We start from the raw sequence: 18,945 nt of genomic DNA on the forward strand, positions 1-18,945 counted from the left end.
CATTGTCTCAAAGCAGCTTTACAAAAGAAGAGAAACGGAGAAAGGGAAGGGGAAAAATGAAAATAAAAAATAACTAAATAACTAGAAATAACAATAAATTACTAAATTAAATTACAAAACTATATATTTATCCTTAATGTATTCTATATATTTTTATATTTATATGTAATAGTATATATATTAGAAGTGAAGTAAGGAGTATTCTAGATGTAATGACAGTGATGGCAACAGAAATGAGATGGAGCACAGTGACAGTACAGTGGGAGAACAGAGTATAGTGTAGCGGGAGTATAGTGTAGCGGGAGTATAGTGTAGCGGGAGTATAGTGGGATTATAGTGTAGTGGGATTATAGTGTAACGGGAGTATAGTATAGTGGGAGTATAGTGTAACGGGAGTATAGTGTAACGGGAGTATAGTATAGTGGGAGTATAGTATAGTGGGAGTATAGTGTAACGGGAGTATAGTATAGTGGGAGTATAGTGTAACGGGAGTATAGTATAGTATAGTGGGAGTATAGTATAGTGGGAGTATAGTATAGTGGGAGTATAGTGTAACGGGAGTATACTATAGTGGGAGTATAGTATAGTGGGAGTATAGTGTAACGGGAGTACAGTGTAACGGGAGTATAGTATAGTATAGTGGGATTATAGTGTAGTGGGATTATAGTGTAACGGGAGTATAGTATAGTGGGAGTATAGAGGGAGTATAGTGTAACGGGAGTATAGTGTAACGGGAGTATAGTATAGTGGGAGTATAGTATAGTGGGAGTATAGTGTAACGGGAGTATAGTATAGTATAGTGGGAGTATAGTGTAACGGGAGTATACTATAGTGGGAGTATAGTATAGTGGGAGTATAGTGTAACGGGAGTACAGTGTAATGGGAGTATAGTATAGTATAGTGGGAGTATAGTGCAACGGGAGTATAGTATAGTGGGAGTATAGTGCAACGGGAGTATAGTGTAGTGGGAGTATAGTATAGTATAGTGGGAGTATAGTGCAACGGGAGTATAGTGTAGTGGGAGTATAGTATAGTGGGAGTATAGTGTAACGGGAGTATAGTATAGTATAGTGGGAGTATAGTGTAACGGGAGTATAGTATAGTATAGTGGGAGTATAGTGCAACGGGAGTATAGTGTAGTGGGAGTATAGTATAGTGGGAGTATAGTGTAACGGGAGTATAGTATAGTATAGTGGGAGTATAGTGCAACGGGAGTATAGTGTAGTGGGAGTATAGTATAGTGGTAGTATAGTGTAACATAGTGGGAGAGAGTGTAACGAGTATAGTATAGTATGTGGGAGTATAGTGTAACGGGAGAGTGGAGTATAGTAGTGGGAGTATATAGTGAGTATAGTGTAACGTGGCAGGAGTATAGTAGAGTGGAGCAGTAGTGAGTATAGAGTATAGTGTAACGGAGTATAGTACAGGAGTAGGATGGGATAGTATAGTATAGTGGGAGTAGTAGTAGTAGGAGTATAGTGGGAGTATATAACAGAGTATAGTATAGTATAGTGAGCATAGTGTAGTAGTATAGTAACGGTATAGAATAGTGAGTAGCAGTATAGTATAGTATAGTGTATAGGAGAGTATAGTGTAACGGGAGTATAGTGTAACGGAGTATAGTATAGTGGGAGTATAGTGTAACAGGAGTATAGTGTAACTTGGGAGTATAGTATAGTATAGTGGGAGTATAGTGTAACGGGAGTATAGTATAGTATAGTAGGAGTATAGTGTAACGGGAGTATAGTGTAGTGGGAGTATAGTGTAACGGGATTATAGTATAGTGGGAGTATAGTGTAGCGGAGTATAGTATAGTGGGAGTATAGTGTAACGGGAGTATAGTGTAACGGGAGTATAGTGTAACGGGAGTATAGTGTAACGAGAGTATAGAATAGTGGGAGTATAGTGTAACAGGAGTATAGTGTAGCAGGGGGTATAGTATAGTGGGAGTATAGTGTAGTGGGAGTATAGTGTAACGAGAGTATAGAATAGTGGGAGTATAGTGTAACGGGAGTATAGTGTAGCGGGGAGTATAGTGTAGCGGGGAGTATAGTGTAAGCAGGAGTATAGTGTAACGGAGTATAGTGTAGTGGGAGTATAGTGTAGTGGGAGTATAGTGTAGTGGGAGTATAGTGTAGTGGGAGTATAGTGTAGCAGGGAGTATAGTGTAGCAGGAGTATAAAGTAGTGGGAGTATAGTGTAGCAGGAGTATAGTATAGTGGGAGTATAGTGTAGCAGGGAGTATAGCGTAGTATGAGTATAGTGTAGCGAGTATAGTGTAGCAGAGTATAGTGTATTGGGAGTATAATGTAATGGAAGTATAGTGTAGAGGGAGTATAGTGTAGAGGAGTATAGTGTAGTGGGAGTATAGTGTAATGGGAGTATAGTGTAGCAGAGTATAGTGTAGTGGGAGTATAGTGTAATGGGAGTATAGTGTTAGTATAATGTAATACGAGAAAAGTGTAAGGGGAGTATAGCGTAGTATGAGTATAGTGTAACGGGAGTATAGTGTAACGAGAGGATAGTGTAATGGGAGTATAATGTAATGGAAGTATAGTATAGTGGGAGTATAGTGCAACGGGAGTATAGTGTAGTGGGAGTATAGTATAGTGGGAGTATAGTGTAACGGGAGTATAGTATAGTATAGTGGGAGTATAGTGTAATGGGAGTATAGTGTAACGGGAGTATAGTATAGTATAGTGGGAGTATAGTGTAACGGGAGTATAGTGTAGTATAGTGGGAGTATAGTGTAGTGGGAGTATAGTGTAACGAGAGTATAGAATAGTGGGAGTATAGTGTAACAGGAGTATAGTATAGTATAGTGGGAGTATAGTGTAGTGGGAGTATAGTGTAACGAGAGTATAGAATAGTGGGAGTATAGTGTAACAGGAGTATAGTATAGTATAGTGGGAGTATAGTGTAACGGGAGTATAGTGTAACGGGAGTATAGTGTAACGGGAGTATAGTATAGTGGGAGTATAGTGTAACAGGAGTATAGTGTAACGGGAGTATAGTATAGTATAGTGGGAGTATAGTGTAACAGGAGTATAGTGTAGTATAGTAGGAGTATAGTGTAACGGGAGTATAGTGTAGTGGGAGTATAGTGTAACGGGATTATAGTATAGTGGGAGTATAGTGTAGCGGGAGTATAGTATAGTGGGAGTATAGTGTAACGGGAGTATAGTGTAACGGGAGTATAGTGTAGCGGGAGTATAGTGTAACGGGAGTATAGTATAGTGGGATTATAGTGTAACGGGAGTATAGTGTAACGGGGGTATAGTGTAGTGGGAGTATAGTGTAATGGGAGTATAGTGTAGCGGGAGTATAGTGTAGCGGGAGTATAGTGTAGCGGGAGTATAGTGTAACGGGAGTATAGTGTAACGGGAGTATAGTGTAACGGGAGTATAGTGTAGTGGGAGTATAGTGTAGTGGGAGTATAGTGTAGTGGGAGTATAGTGTAACGGGAGTATAGTGTAACGGGAGTATAAAGTAGTGGGAGTATAGTGTAACGGGAGTATAGTGTAACGGGAGTATAAAGTAGTGGGAGTATAGTGTAACGGGAGTATAGTATAGTGGGAGTATAGTGTAACGGGAGTATAGCGTAGTATGAGTATAGTGTAACGGGAGTATAGTGTAACGAGAGTATAGTGTATTGGGAGTATAATGTAATGGAAGTATAGTGTAGAGGGAGTATAGTGTAGAGGGAGTATAGTGTAGTGGGAGTATAGTGTAATGGGAGTATAGTGTAACGGGAGTATAGTGTAGTGGGAGTATAGTGTAATGGGAGTATAGTGTTAGTATAATGTAATACGAGAAAAGTGTAACGGGAGTATAGCGTAGTATGAGTATAGTGTAACGGGAGTATAGTGTAACGAGAGTATAGTGTATTGGGAGTATAATGTAATGGGAGTATAGTGTAGAGGGAGTATAGTGTAGTGTGAGTATAGTGATAGTATAGCATAGTGTGAGTATAGTGATAGTATAGTAATGGTCTAGTGTAGTGTCTGTAGAGTGGACAGTGTTTGGTACCTTTTGAGCCACACAGAGCCATGATTAGAGGACTGTTGCTCTTATCCAGCTCTCTCAGACATGCACTGCCAGCATGATCTCTAATTACTGACAACTCCTTAAGGATCAGCGCCTAAACATACACACACACAATGATATATGGTCATACTCGCATAAATATTTTAATGTATGTTAGGGATCAAAGACAAACAATCCCAGACACATAAATACCACATGCACACAGATACAAACGGAATAATGTGTGTGTGTGTATTACCTCCAGTGTCTCCTCAGCTGTACAGCCTGGCTGTTGCTGTAGTTTTCCTGTATTCAGGGCCTCAATGTACTCGTCACACTTCTTGTATCCAGCGTCCAGCAGTTCCTGTTTGGCCTTCAGAAGACCCTGACCAGGAGTCACGTCCCCGATCCCGATGGAGAACCCACGGTTAGCTGTAACACACACACACACACACAAATGCGTACATGTACTAATATCCGTAACCATAAGCACACACGCACACAGGATTCTTACAGAGGTATGTCGGTGCGACTCTGGCGAGGCGGCTCATGGCGTCAGCTGCCTCCACCTGACCCCAGTCTCTCAGCAGGATGTAGAAGATATTGTTCTTTGATCCAGAACCCAGTGTGCCTTTATCCATACTGCCACATAGTAACTCACTGTTCTGGATCACCACAACTACACACACACACACACACACATTAAATACACTGTGGAACTGTAGCAGAGACACTGTAGTATACTGAGAGTGTTCCACAGTACTTTACACATAGCATACTATACTACCAATAGCACTGTATGGTGACAGTATAGTGAGTACAGCGCTACACTGCACTGGAAGTACAGCATGGTAATAGTATATACACATCTGAATATAGTTGGACAGAGTACTGAGTAACAATATAACATAGGATAGAATAATAAGATACTTATTATACTTATTAGTACAGTGGAAGTATAATGATAATGTAGTAGATGTGTGGGGTAGTATAGCAGGAGTATCTTACAGTTTAATAAGAATAAAGAACAACAATGAAGTGTCATGGGAGCACAATATAGAGTAGTGTAGTATAGTGTGTAATATAATATAGTATAGTGTTGTATAGTATAGTACAGTGTAATATAGTATAGTGTAATATAGTATAGTGTAGTATAGTATAGTACAGTGTAATATAGTATAGTGTAATATAGCATAGTGTAGTGTAGTATAGTATAATGTAGTATAATATAGTGTAATATAGTATAGTGTAATATAGTGTAGTATAGTATAGTATAGTATAGTGTAGTGTAGTGTATGTAGTGTATGTAGTGTAGTATAGTGTGGTGTAGTATAGTATAGTGTAGTGAAGTATAGTGTAGTGTAGTATAGTGCAGTGTAGTATAGTGTGGTGTATAGTGTAGTGTAGTGTAGTATAGTGTAGTATAGTGTGGTGTATAGTGTAGTGTAGTGTAGTATAGTATAGTGTAGTATAGTGTAGTGAAGTATAGTGTAGTATAGTATAGTGTAGTGTAGTATAGTGTGGTGTAGTATAGTATAGTATAGTGTGGTGTAGTATAGTGTGGTGTAGTATAGTGTAGTGTAGTACAGTGTGGTGTAGTATAGTGTAGTGTAGTATAGTGTAGCACAGTGTAGTGTAGTGTAGTGAAGTATAGTGTAGTATACTATAGTGTACTGTAGTATAGTGTAGTATACTATAGTGTAGTATAGTGTAGTGTAGTGTAGTATAGTGTAGTGTAGTGTGGTGTAGTGTAGTATAGTGTAGTGTAGTATAGTGTAGTGAAGTATAGTGTAGTATAGTGTAGTGTAGTATAGTGCAGTGTAGTGTGGTGTAGTATAGTGTAGTGTAGTATAGTGTAATGTGGTGTAGTATAGTGTAGTATAGTATAGTGTAGTGTAGTATAGTGTAGTGTAGTATATTGTAGTGTAGTATAGTGCAGTGTAGTGTGGTGTAGTATAGTGTAGTATAGTATATTGTAGTGTAGTGTAGTGTGGTGTAGTATAGTATAGTGTAGTGAAGTATAGTGTAGTGTAGTGTAGTATAGTGTGGTGTAGTATAGTGTAGTATAGTGTGGTGTAGTATAGTGTAGTATAGTATAGTGTAATGTGGTGTAGTATAGTGTAGTATAGTATAGTGTAGTGTAGTGTGGTGTAGAATAGTATAGTATAGTGTAGTGTAGTATAGTGTAGTATAGTGTAGTGTAGTATAGTGTAGTGTGGTGTAGAATAGTATAGTATAGTGTAGTGTAGTATAGTGTAGTGTAGTATAGTATAGTGTGGTGTAGTATAGTGTAGTATACTATAGTGTAGTGTAGTATAGTGTAGTACAGTGTAGTATAGTGTAGTATACTATAGTGTAGTGTAGTATAGTGTAGTGTGGTGTAGTATATTGTAGTGTAGTATAGTGTGGTGTATAGTGTAGTGTAGTATAGTGTAGTGTAGTATAGTGTAGTATAATGTAGTATAGTATAGTGTAGTATAGTGTAGTGTAGTATAGTGTAGTACAGTGTAGTGTAGTGTGGTGTAGTATAGTATAGTGTAGTACAGTGTAGTATAGTGTGGTGTAGTATAGTGTAGTATAGTGTAGTGTAGTATATTGTAGTGTAGTATAGTGTAGTGTAGTGTAGTATAGTGTGGTGTAGTATAGTGTAGTATAGTGTGGTGTAGTATAGTGTAGTATAGTATAGTGTAATGTGGTGTAGTATAGTGTAGTGTAGTATAGTGTGGTGTAGTATAGTGTAGTGTGGTGTAGTATAGTGTAGTGTAGTGAAGTATAGTGTGGTGTAGTATAGTGTAGTATAGTGTGGTGTAGTATAGTGTAGTATAGTATAGTGTAATGTGGTGTAGTATAGTGTAGTATAGTATAGTGTAGTGTAGTATAGTGTGGTGTAGTATAGTGTAGTGTGGTGTAGTATAGTGTAGTGTAGTATAGTGTAGTGTAGTGTGGTGTAGAATAGTATAGTATAGTGTAGTGTAGTATAGTGTAGTATAGTGTAGTGTAGTATAGTGTAGTGTGGTGTAGAATAGTATAGTATAGTGTAGTGTAGTATAGTGTAGTGTAGTATAGTATAGTGTGGTGTAGTATAGTGTAGTATACTATAGTGTAGTGTAGTATAGTGTAGTGTGGTGTAGTATATTGTAGTGTAGTATAGTGTGGTGTATAGTGTAGTGTAGTATAGTGTAGTGTAGTATAGTGTAGTATAATGTAGTATAGTATAGTGTAGTATAGTGTAGTGTAGTATAGTGTAGTACAGTGTAGTGTAGTGTGGTGTAGTATAGTATAGTGTAGTACAGTGTAGTGTAGTATAGTGTAGTACAGTGTAGTATAGTGTGGTGTAGTATAGTGTAGTATAGTATATTGTAGTGTAGTGTAGTGTAGTGTAGTATAGTGTGGTGTAGTATAGTGTAGTATAGTGTGGTGTAGTATAGTGTAGTATAGTATAGTGTAATGTGGTGTAGTATAGTGTAGTATAGTGTGGTGTAGTATAGTGTAGTGTGGTGTAGTATAGTGTAGTGTGGTGTAGTATAGTGTAGTATAGTGTAGTGTAGTATAGTGTAGTGTAGTGTAGAATAGTATAGTATAGTGTAGTGTAGTATAGTGTAGTATAGTGTAGTGTAGTATAGTGTAGTGTGGTGTAGAATAGTATAGTATAGTGTAGTGTAGTATAGTGTAGTATAGTGTAGTGTAGTATAGTGTAGTATAGTGTAGTGTAGTATAGTGTAGTGTAGTGTAGAATAGTATAGTATAGTGTAGTATAGTGTAGTATAGTGTAGTGTAGTATAGTGTAGTGTAGAATAGTATAGTATAGTGTAGTGTAGTATAGTGTAGTATAGTGTAGTGTAGTATAGTGTAGTGTGGTGTAGAATAGTATAGTATAGTGTAGTGTAGTATAGTATAGTGTGGTGTAGTATAGTGTAGTATACTATAGTGTAGTGTAGTATAGTGTAGTACAGTGTAGTATAGTGTAGTATACTATAGTGTAGTGTAGTATAGTGTAGTGTAGTATAGTGTAGTATAATGTAGTATAGTATAGTGTAGTATAGTGTAGTGTAGTATAGTGTAGTACAGTGTAGTATAGTGTGGTGTAGTATAGTATAGTATAGTGTGGTGTAGTATAGTATAGTGTAGTGTAGTGTAGTATAGTGTAGTGTAGTATAGTATAGTGTAGTATAGTGTAGTGTAGTGTAGTATAGTGCATTATAGTATAGTGTAGTACAGTGTAGTGTAGTATAGTGTGGTGTAGTATAGTATAGTGTAGAATAGTGTAGTATAGTGTGGTGTAGTATAGTGTGGTGTAGTATAGTGTGGTGTAGTATAGTGTGGTGTAGTATAGTATAGTGTAGTATAATATAGTATAGTATAGTGCACTATAGTATAGTGTAGTACAGTGTAGTGTAGTATAGTGTAGTGAAGTATAATATAGTATAGTATAGTGCACTATAGTATAGTGTAGTACAGTGTAGTGTAGTGTATTATAGTGTGGTGTAGTATAGTATAGTGTAGAATAGTATAGTATAGTGTAGTGTAGTATAGTGTAGTGAAGTATAATATAGTATAGTGTAGTGTAGTATAGTATAGTGTAGTGTAGTATAGTGTAGTATAGTATAGTGTAGTAGTGTAGTGAAGTATAATATAGTATAGTGTAGTGTAGTATAGTGTAGTGTAGTGTAGTATAGTGTAGTGTAGTATAGTGTAGTGAAGTATAATATAGTATAGTGTAGTGTAGTATAGTGTAATATAGTATAGTGTAGTGAAGTATAATATAGTATAGGGTAGTGTAGTATAATATAGTATAGGGTAGTGTAGTATAGTGTAATATAGTATAGTGTAGTGTAGTATAGTGTAATATAGTATAGTGTAGTATAGTGTAATATAGTATAGTGTAGTGAAGTATAATATAGTATAGGGTAGTGTAGTATAGTGTAATATAGTATAGTGTAGTGTAGTATAGTGTAATATAGTATAGTGTAGTGTAGTATAGTGTAATATAGTATAGTGTAGTGAAGTATAATATAGTATAGTGTAGTGTAGTGAAGTATAATATAGTATAGTGTAGTGTAGTATAGTGTAGTGTAGTGTAGTATAGTGTAGTATAGTGTAATATAGTATAGTGTAGTGAAGTATAATATAGTATAGTGTAGTATAGTGTAATATAGTATAGTGTAGTGAAGTATAGTGTAATGTAGTATAGTGTAGTGAAGTATAATATAGTATAGTGTAGTGAAGTATAATATAGTATAGTGTAGTGAAGTATAATATAGTATAGTGTAATATAGTATAGTGTAGTGTAGTATAGTGTAATGTAGTATAGTGTAGTGAAGTATAATATAGTATAGTGTAGTGTAGTATAGTGTAATATAGTATAGTGTAATGTAGTATAGTGTAGTGAAGTATAATATAGTATAGTGTAGTGTAGTATAGTGTAATATAGTATAGTGTAGTGTAGTATAGTGTAATATAGTATAGTGTAGTGTAGTATAGTGTAATATAGTATAGTGTAGTGTAGTATAGTGTAGTGAAGTATAATATAGTATAGTGTAGTGAAGTATAGTGTAATATAGTATAGTGTAGTGTAGTATAGTGTAATATAGTATAGTGTAGTGTAGTATAGTGTAGTGAAGTATAATATAGTATAGTGTAGTGAAGTATAATATAGTATAGTGTAATATAGTATAGTGTAGTGTAGTATAGTGTAGTGAAGTATAATATAGTATAGTGTAGTGAAGTATAGTGTAATATAGTATAGTGTAGTGTAGTATAGTGTAGTGAAGTATAATATAGTATAGTGTAGTGTAGTATAGTGTAATATAGTAGTGTAGTGTAGTATAGTGTAGTGAAGTATAGTATAGTATAGTGTAGTGAAGTGAAGTATAGTATAGTGTAGTGTAGTATAATGTAGTGAAGTATAGTATAGTATAGTGTAGTGAAGTGAAGTATAGTATAGTGTAGTGAAGTATAGTATAGTATAGTGTAGTGTAGTATAGTGTAATATAGTATAGTGTAGTGTAGTATAGTGTAGTGAAGTATAATATAGTATAGTGTAGTGAAGTATAATATAGTATAGTGTAGTGTAGTATAGTGTAGTGTAGTGTAGTGTAGTATAGTGTAGTGTAGTGTAGTGTAGTGCAGTATAGTGCAGTATAGTGTAGTTACAGGAGTCGTTGTGACACAGGTCCTCTCCTTTCCCACAGTACTGTTTGCCTTTGGTTCTCAGGTTGGCTCTTACTGGGCAGATCTTACTGGGCTTCAGGATCAAACTAAAGATCTGCTTCCCTGTCCACAAACACACAGGCTAACAAACACACACACACAATCAAATCATTATGACCTCCATACTGTCAGAAGAGAGTGAGACAGGTTAGATGTTAGCAGGGTGCGAGAGAAATTGAGACAGGTAATAGACTTCTAATAAAACACCTTATTTTTTATTTAATTAATTAATTAATTCATTCATTCATTCATTAATATAGTAGTAGGATGAAGGAGAGTGAGACTGGCAGTGAAAGTGAGAAAGGAAGTGAGAGTGAGACAGAAAATACCTTTATAATAGCAGGGTGAGGGAGGGCGATTTTCAGCTTCTCGTCTTTGCCCACCAGGACTGAGGCGATGATCTGACAGGCTTTAGCTCGATCAAAGAAGGTGTCCTTCAGAGTGAGGAGATAACCACCTGAACACACACACACACACACACACACACAGCTAAAGAGTGCCGCCTACTGATACACACAGGACAGAATGAATTAACCCTATATTGTTGGAAACTGACAAACGGACAAACAGACAAACACACAGGCAGACAGACAGACACACAGGCAGACAGACAAACAGACAGGCAGACAAACAAGCAGACAGACAGGCAAACAAGCAGACAGACAGGCAGGCAGGCAGACAAACAGACAGACAGGCAGGCAGGCAGGCAGGCAGGCAGACCTGTGAGAAAGTCTTGAATAGCAGCGATCAGAGGTTCACCATTCCTTGGGGTCACCAGGTTAGCTTTTGTCTGAGAGAGAGACAAAGAACAAGACAAGTTGTTACATTGTGTGTGTGTGTGTGTGTGTGTGTGTGTGTACACACATATACTGAAAGTGTGTATAAAGTATCTGTATGCAGATATACTGTGTGTGTGTGTGTGTGTGTGTGTGTGTGTGTGTCTCACCCCCATGAGTACAAGAGCCTCAGCTTTGGCCTCCTCAGTCTGTGGCAGGTGAAGGTTCATCTCATCTCCATCAAAGTCAGCATTATACGGCGTACACACACACTCGTTAAAGCGGAACGTCCGGTGAGGTTTCACACGTGCCTGAGATACACACAATACGTCATACACACCGTCAGCACTGCTGGTTCAGAGTAACCATGACAACCAGGAACAATAATTCAGGCCATGTTAACATTAACTCTGCTAATGCACTCCTCATAAAAACAAAATACATGAGATTTAAGTGTTGTGGGTTAAGTGTTGCGTAGCATGTCAGAGTTTCAGGGTGTTGGGGTGCAGGTGTCAGGGTATTGGGATGTTGGTGCAGGTGCAGATGTGTCAGGGTGTTGGAGTGCAGGTGTGTCAGGGTGTTGGAGTGCAGGTGTGGGTGTGCAGGTGCAGGTGCAGGAGTGTCAGGGTGTTGGGGTGCAGGTGCAGGTATATCAGGGTGTCAGGGTGCAGGTGTATCAGGGTGTCAGGGTGCAGGTGTGTCAGGGTGCAGGTGTGTCAGGGTGTCAGGGTGCAGGTGTGTCAGGGTGTCAGGGTGCAGGTGTGTCAGGGTGTCAGGGTGCAGGTGTGTCAGGGTGCAGGTGTGTCAGGGTGCAGGTGTGTCAGGGTGTCGGGGTGCAGGTGTATCAGGATGTCAGGGTGCAGGTGTGTCAGGGTGCAGGTGTGTCAGGGTGCAGGTGTATCAGGGTGCAGGTGTGTCAGGGTGTCAGGATGCAGGTGCAGGTGTGTCAGGGTGCAGGTGTGTCAGGGTGTTGGTGTGCAGGTGCAGGTGTGTCAGGGTGCAGGTGTGTCAGGGTGTTGGTGTGCAGGTGCAGGAGTGTCAGGGTGTTGGGGTGCAGGTGTAGGTGCAGGTATATCAGGGTGTCAGGGTGCAGGTGTATCAGGGTGTCAGGGTGCAGGTGTGTCAGGGTGTCAGGGTGCAGGTGTGTCAGGGTGTCAGGGTGCAGGTGCAGGTGTGTCAGGGTGTCGGGGTGCAGGTGTATCAGGGTGTCAGGATGCAGGTGTATCAGGGTGTTGGGGTGCAGGTGCAGGTGTGTCAGGGTGTTGGGGTGCAGGTGTAGGTGCAGGTATATCAGGGTGTCAGGGTGCAGGTGTATCAGGGTGTCAGGGTGCAGGTGTGTCAGGGTGTCAGGGTGCAGGTGTGTCAGGGTGTCAGGGTGCAGGTGCAGGTGTGTCAGGGTGTCGGGGTGCAGGTGTATCAGGGTGTCAGGATGCAGGTGTATCAGGGTGTTGGGGTGCAGGTGCAGGTGTGTCAGGGTGTTGGGGTGCAGGTGCAGGTGTGTCAGGGTGCAGGTGTGTAAGGATGCAGGTGTGTCAGGGTGCAGGTGTGTCAGGGTGCAGGTGTGTCAGGGTGCAGGTGTGCAGGTGCAGGTGTGTCAGGGTGCAGGTGTGTCAGGGTGCAGGTGTGTCAGGGTGCAGGTGTGCAGGTGTAGGTGTGTCAGCGTGCAGGTGTGTCAGGGTGTTGGTGTGCAGGTGCAGGAGTGTCAGGGTGTTGGGGTGCAGGTGCAGGTGTGTCAGGGTGCAGGTGTGTAAGGGTGCAGGTGTGTCAGGGTGCAGGTGTGTCAGGGTGCAGGTGTGTCAGGGTGCAGGTGTGCAGGTGCAGGTGTGTCAGGGTGCAGGTGTGTCAGGGTGCAGGTGTGTCAGGGTGCAGGTGTGCAGGTGTAGGTGTGTCAGCGTGCAGGTGTGTCAGGGTGTTGGTGTGCAGGTGCAGGAGTGTCAGGGTGTTGGTGTGAAGGTGTAGGTGCAGGTGTGTCAGGGTGCAGGTGTATCAGGGTGTTGGGGTGCAGGTGCAGGTGTGTCGGTACAGGTGTGTCAGGGTGTTGAGGTGCAGGTGTAGGTGTGTCAGGGTGCAGGTGTGTCAGGGTGTTGGGGTGCAGGTGCAGGTGTGTCAGGGTGTTGGGGTGCAGGTATGTCAGGGTGTTGGGGTGCAGGTGCAGGTGTGTCAGGGTGCAGGTGCAGGTGTGTCAGGATGCAGGTGTGTCAGGGTGTTGGGGTGCAGGTGTAGGTGTAGGTGTGTCAGGGTGTTGGGGTGCAGGTGTGTCAGGGTGTTGGGGTGCAGGTGTGTCAGGGTGCAGGTGTATCAGGGTGTTGGGGTGCAAGTGCAGGTGTGTCAGGGTGTCAGGATGCAGATGCAGGTGTGTCAGGGTGTTGGGGTGCAGGTGTAGGTGTGTCAGGGTGTTGGGGTGCAGGTGTGTCAGGGTGTTGGGGTGCAGGTGTGTCAGGGTGTTGGGGTGCAGGTGTGTCAGGGTGTTGGGGTGCAGGTGCAGGTGTGTCAGGGTGCAGATGCAGGTGTGTCAGGGTGTCAGGGTGCAGGTGCAGGTGTGTCAGGGTGCAGGTGTGTCAGGGTGTTGGGGTGCAGGTGCAGGTGTGTCAGGGTGCAGTTGTGTCAGGGTGTTGGGGTGCAGGTATGTCAGGGTGTTGGGGTGCAGGTGCAGTTGTGTCAGGGTGTTGGGGTGCAGGTGTGTCAGGGTGTTGGGGTGCAGGTGCAGGTGTGTCAGGGTGTTGGGGTGCAGGTGCAGGTGTGTCAGGGTGTTGGGGTGCAGGTATGTCAGGGTGTTGGGGTGCAGGTGCAGTTGTGTCAGGGTGTTGGGGTGCAGGTGTGTCAGGGTGTTGGGGTGCAGGTGCAGGTATGTCAGGGTGTTGGGGTGCAGGTGCAGGTGTGTCAGGGTGTTGGGGTGCAGGTGAAGGTGTGCCAGTGGTTGTTACTGACGATGTGTGCCATGATGCTGAGCTTGTGCAGTGAGGGTTGTCGGTTAAACAGGACGATGTCTCCATCGATCATGTGTCTCTCCACCACATCCCCCAGCTTCAGCTCCTGGGCCATCTTCTCTCTGTTCCCGTACTTCAGGAACCTTACAGCAGAAACACAGAAACACCACACGGCTCTAACACCAGTCTGATCTAAAGTCACAAAAACACATCAGTCTGATCTCCACCCTGGAACAGAGTCCCTCACCTCTTCATCTGCATGTGCCTCTGCTGGATGAAGTTAGCTCCAGGATGAACATCTGGTCCATTCTTCACCAACTTCCTCATCAGCTCCATGTTGGCTTTGTTCACCTGAAGGTAAAAAAAATAAAAAATAAAAAATTTGAACATCTAAACAAATAAAAATAGTGCGCTCATCTGAGAACCTGAAACATGTCACATGCCGGATGTCTGGGACACACACAATCCAACACACACACACACACACACAATCCAACACACACACACACACACACACACAATCCAACACACACACACACACACACAATCCAACACACACACACACACACACAATCCAACACACACACACACACAATCCAACACACACACACAATCTTTTTAAAGTGTTTCCTGTGTGATAAAAGGATTCAATGATCTCATTATTGAGTTTTTTCCTGCTCACCTTCTCTGGGTAAGTGAGGATTTTAGCGACGTGAACAGGAACAGCGACCTCATCGATCCTCAGGTTCGGGTCCGGAGAGATGACGGTTCTTCCGGAAAAATCTACTCTCTTTCCACTCAGGTTACCACGGAAACGCCCTGGAGAAAGTTTCAGACTTTTATATGAAGTAATAAAATTACAAAGAAACTGTAGGGGTCAGTGTGTGGTAAGATTCTGTGTGTGTGTGTGTGTGTGTGTGTGTACCCTGTTTGCCCTTCAGCCTTTGTACAAATCCTCTGGTCCACTTTTTGGGCGCCATGTTGAGCGGGATTCCTGAGAGTTCGCTGTTGATGTAGAGAGCACACTGCAGCTGCAGGAAGTCCCAGTCCTCCATGATCATCTGAGTTTTAGCTCCTGACATGCGGTGCTGAGGAGAGAAACACCACAGTAACACCAGAGTGAGAAAATACACCAATCTGGCAACCAAGGTCCTGATCTCCATCTACTCTTGCCATTTCATTATTTAATCTTTATCTTCATACTTTCAGATTACTTTTTTTTTTTTACTAGTTTTTACTAAGTAGCTCTCTCTCCAGTTTCCCTAACTCCCTCTCCAGTTTCCCAGTTTCATGGTGAGGTCATCCTCATTAGTACCCGATTTGACCCACAGTTTCCCCAAGTCCCTCTCAGTTTCCCTAGACCTAGCTCATTCCCAGTTTCCCTAGCTGGGGAGCACTGACCTTCTTGATGACATCATTGAGGAAGATGATCTCGGTCAGTTTCATGGTAAGGTCATCCTCATTAGTACCCGATTTGAGGTCACTGACGACAGAGGGACGGATACAGAGGGGCGGAACCAGGAGGCGGGTCAAAATGAGGTCAGCAGGTTTCCCCGCCTCTGGATTCATAAGCAGCAGAGGAACATCCTCAATGGGAATTCTCTGGAAAAGATTCAGCACCACCAGAGGGTTCAGGTTCTCCTAGAGAGAGAGAGAGAGAGAGAGAGAGAGAGAGAGAGTTATAAAGATATGTAAATGGAACTCTATTAAAGATCATGGTTGATGTATTTTACCTGCGCTCGTGTCAGCAGTCCCTCCACCTCTTTGTTGTGTTCGATGGCTGTGTCGAAGGACTGCAGGAAATCTGAGACGATGGGATCCACCACCTTCTTACTGCTTTTATACTTCTCATGGATGATCTTTAACAGACCACACTTCTTCACCGGGCCTGACACACACACACACACACACACACACACACACACACAGAGTACACAGTGCTAATGAGTGCTAGTTGTCACTGAGGCAGAAGCTAAACTGACAAGACACAGGAATTTCTAGAATATCCAGAAGTAACAGATTTCCTGTTCATTTCACTTCAATAATAACATGTTTCAGAGTGTAGAGGATCAGACATGTGTGTGTGTGTGTGTGTGTGTGTGTGGAGTGTGTTCACACACACCGTTGAAGGAGCTGCAGTACAGACACACATTCCTCTTCCTGCACTTATCTGAGATTTTCTTCTTCAGGCCGCGTTTCTGCAGGTATGGCAACCCGGGACGCCTCAGATAGTCCAGGAACTGCTGCCTCTCCTCCTTACTCAACATGATCCGGGAGCAGGTCTTACAGATCATCTACACACACACACACACACACACACACACACACTTCTACACTGAATACTTCTCAACATGAATTTTCTATACTATAATACAGTAAGAAAGTGAGGATGAGGAACACAGATAATGAATATTTACTGTATGTTAGATTACTGTAACTTTACTGTGTGTGTGTGTGTGTGTGTGTGTGACCTGCAAGATGCCAATGATGGCTTTAAAGTAGCCGATGTGAAAGCAGGGCAGCTCCAAATCCACATAACCGTAATGACCCAAACAATCCGCCAGGTTCTTCCCACAGGTCTCACAGCCACGGTCCTTCTCACTGGTCCCCTAAACACACACACACACACACACGTGACAGAGAAAAAAGAACAAACAGAGAGATGTGTGTGTGTGTGCCATGCGGGGGTCCAGCACTCCGTAGGGCAGTGGTGTGTGTGTGTGTGTGTGTGTGTACGTACCATGCGGTGGTCCAGCACTCCATAGGGCAGTGGTGTGTGAGACGTGTCCTGACTGTACAGGTTCTTACTGACCACCTGAATGTGAGCTTGCTGACGCATCTGCTCCGCCGACTTCATCCCAAAACAAATGTGGCTTCTGTCATCACACACACACACAATAAATACACACACTACAAAACACAGAATAATAGATTCTCACAACTCAAACTGTCACCTGTGCTGAGATTATACCAGTCCAACACACACACACACACACACACACACACACACACACACACACACTGCTGAGATTATACCAGTCCAACACACACACACACACACACACACACACACACACTGCTGAGATTATACCAGTCCAACACACACACACACTGCTGAGATTATACCAGTCCAACACACACACACACACACACACACACACACACACTGCTGAGATTATACCAGTCCAACACACACACACACACACACACTGCTGAGATTATACCAGTCCAACACACACACACAGCTGAGATTATACCAGTCCAACACACACACACACACACACTGCTGAGATTATACCAGTCCAACACACACACACAGCTGAGATTATACCAGTCCAACACACACACACACACACACTGCTGAGATTATACCAGTCCAACACACACACACACACACACTGCTGAGATTATACCAGTCCAACACACACACACACTGCTGAGATTATACCAGTCCACACACACACACACTGCTGAGATTATACCAGTCCAACACACACACACACACACTGCTGAGATTATACCAGTCCACACACACACACTCTGCTGAGATTATACCAGTCCAACACACACACACACTCTGCTGAGATTATACCAGTCCAACACACACTCTGCTGAGATTATACCAGTCCAACACACTGCTGAGATTATACCAGTCCAACACACACACACAGCTGAGATTATACCAGTCCAACACACACACACACACACACACACACACAGCTGAGATTATACCAGTCCAACACACACACACACAGCTGAGATTATACCAGTCCAACACACACACACACACAGCTGAGATTATACCAGTCCAACACACACACACACACACTGCTGAGATTATACCAGTCCAACATACACACTGCTGAGATTATACCAGTCCAACACACACACACACACACACACACTGCTGAGATTATAGTCGGAGGAGCAGATGCGTCAGCAAGTGTGTGTGTGTGTGTGTGTGTGTGAGAATGTGTGTGTGTGTGTTGGACTGGTATAATCTCAGCAGTGTGTGTGTGTAGTGTGTGTGTAGTGTGTGTGTGTGTGTGTGTTGGACTGGTATAATCTCAGCAGTGTGTGTGTGTTGGACTGGTATAATCTCAGCAGTGTGTATGTGTGTGTGTGTGTAGTGTGTGTGTGTGTGTGTTGAACTGGTATAATCTCAGCAGTGTGTATGTGTGTGTGTGTGTAGTGTGTGTGTGTGTGTGTTGAACTGGTATAATCTCAGCAGTGTGTATGTGTGTGTGTGTGTAGTGTGTGTGTGTGTGTGTGTTGGACTGGTATAATCTCAGCAGAGTGTGTGTGTGTGTGTGTGTGTGTGTGTAGTGTGTGTAGTGTGTGTGTGTGTGTTGGACTGGTATAATCTCAGCAGTGTGTATGTGTGTGTGTGTGTGTGTGTGTGTAGTGTGTGTGTGTAGTGTGTGTGTGTGTTGGACTGGTATAATCTCAGCAGAGTGTGTGTGTTTAGTAGAAACGCTGTAGCCGTGTGTGTGTGTGTGTGTGTGTGTGTAGTGTGTGTGTGTAGTGTGTGTGTGTAGTGTGTGTGTGTGTGTTTACTTTACACTCAGAGCTGCTTCATGTTCCTGAATAAACATCTGTCTAGAGGAATAACTCACATCTTTTTGGCCACATCTGTCTCTCTGAACTGCTCCTTCACCATGGTGCCGTCTCTCTTCTCCTCTCTTCAGGATCAATCCCCACACACAGTCTCTCTTCTCTCTTGTCCTCCTTCAGGATCAATCCCCACACACAGTCTCTCTTCTCCTCTCTTGTCCTCCTTCAGGATCAATCCCCACACACAGTCTCTCTCAGCCCTGAGACACGCAGCAGACTGCCATCACATGCTGCAGCACAGGACCATACTCTGCGCATGCGTACAACAAACAAGCCGGAGCGGTGCGTGGCTTCTTCTACTGCGGGTGCGCTGGCAATGACGTGGAGAAACAGCGACACCTAGAGGAGCGGGGGAAGGGTGATACAGTTACAGATTGAAAAGTTTGTGGACA

General features: G+C 42.4%; 1 protein-coding gene across 2 annotated transcripts in view; it reads right to left on the bottom strand.

The window, feature by feature from the left end:
* Positions 1–18,815, bottom strand: part of polr3a (polymerase (RNA) III (DNA directed) polypeptide A) — a 55,966-nt gene extending 37,151 nt beyond the window's left edge. The window contains exons 1-18 of one of the 2 annotated variants that reach the window (XM_058406799.1): positions 18,655–18,806; positions 18,556–18,617; positions 16,680–16,815; positions 16,411–16,548; positions 16,062–16,233; positions 15,673–15,827; positions 15,341–15,580; positions 14,865–15,027; positions 14,622–14,758; positions 14,187–14,290; positions 13,941–14,082; positions 11,183–11,323; positions 10,957–11,026; positions 10,566–10,693; positions 10,180–10,318; positions 4,541–4,705; positions 4,286–4,458; positions 4,030–4,141 (exon numbers count right to left, since the gene is read on the bottom strand). In XM_058406799.1, coding sequence (XP_058262782.1) covers positions 4,030–4,141; positions 4,286–4,458; positions 4,541–4,705; positions 10,180–10,318; positions 10,566–10,693; positions 10,957–11,026; positions 11,183–11,323; positions 13,941–14,082; positions 14,187–14,290; positions 14,622–14,758; positions 14,865–15,027; positions 15,341–15,580; positions 15,673–15,827; positions 16,062–16,233; positions 16,411–16,548; positions 16,680–16,815; positions 18,556–18,599 — 2,359 coding nt within the window. In that variant the 5' untranslated portion in view covers positions 18,600–18,617; positions 18,655–18,806. Of the gene's footprint in view, positions 1–4,029; positions 4,142–4,285; positions 4,459–4,540; positions 4,706–10,179; positions 10,319–10,565; positions 10,694–10,956; positions 11,027–11,182; positions 11,324–13,940; positions 14,083–14,186; positions 14,291–14,621; positions 14,759–14,864; positions 15,028–15,340; positions 15,581–15,672; positions 15,828–16,061; positions 16,234–16,410; positions 16,549–16,679; positions 16,816–18,555 lie in introns of both variants that reach the window. The other variant, XM_058406798.1, reaches the window with a different exon arrangement.
* Positions 18,816–18,945: the final 130 nt, after the last annotated feature.

The sequence above is a fragment of the Hemibagrus wyckioides genome, linkage group LG13 (genome assembly GCF_019097595.1).
Source record: "Hemibagrus wyckioides isolate EC202008001 linkage group LG13, SWU_Hwy_1.0, whole genome shotgun sequence".
NCBI classification, from domain to species: Eukaryota; Metazoa; Chordata; class Actinopteri; order Siluriformes; family Bagridae; genus Hemibagrus; species Hemibagrus wyckioides.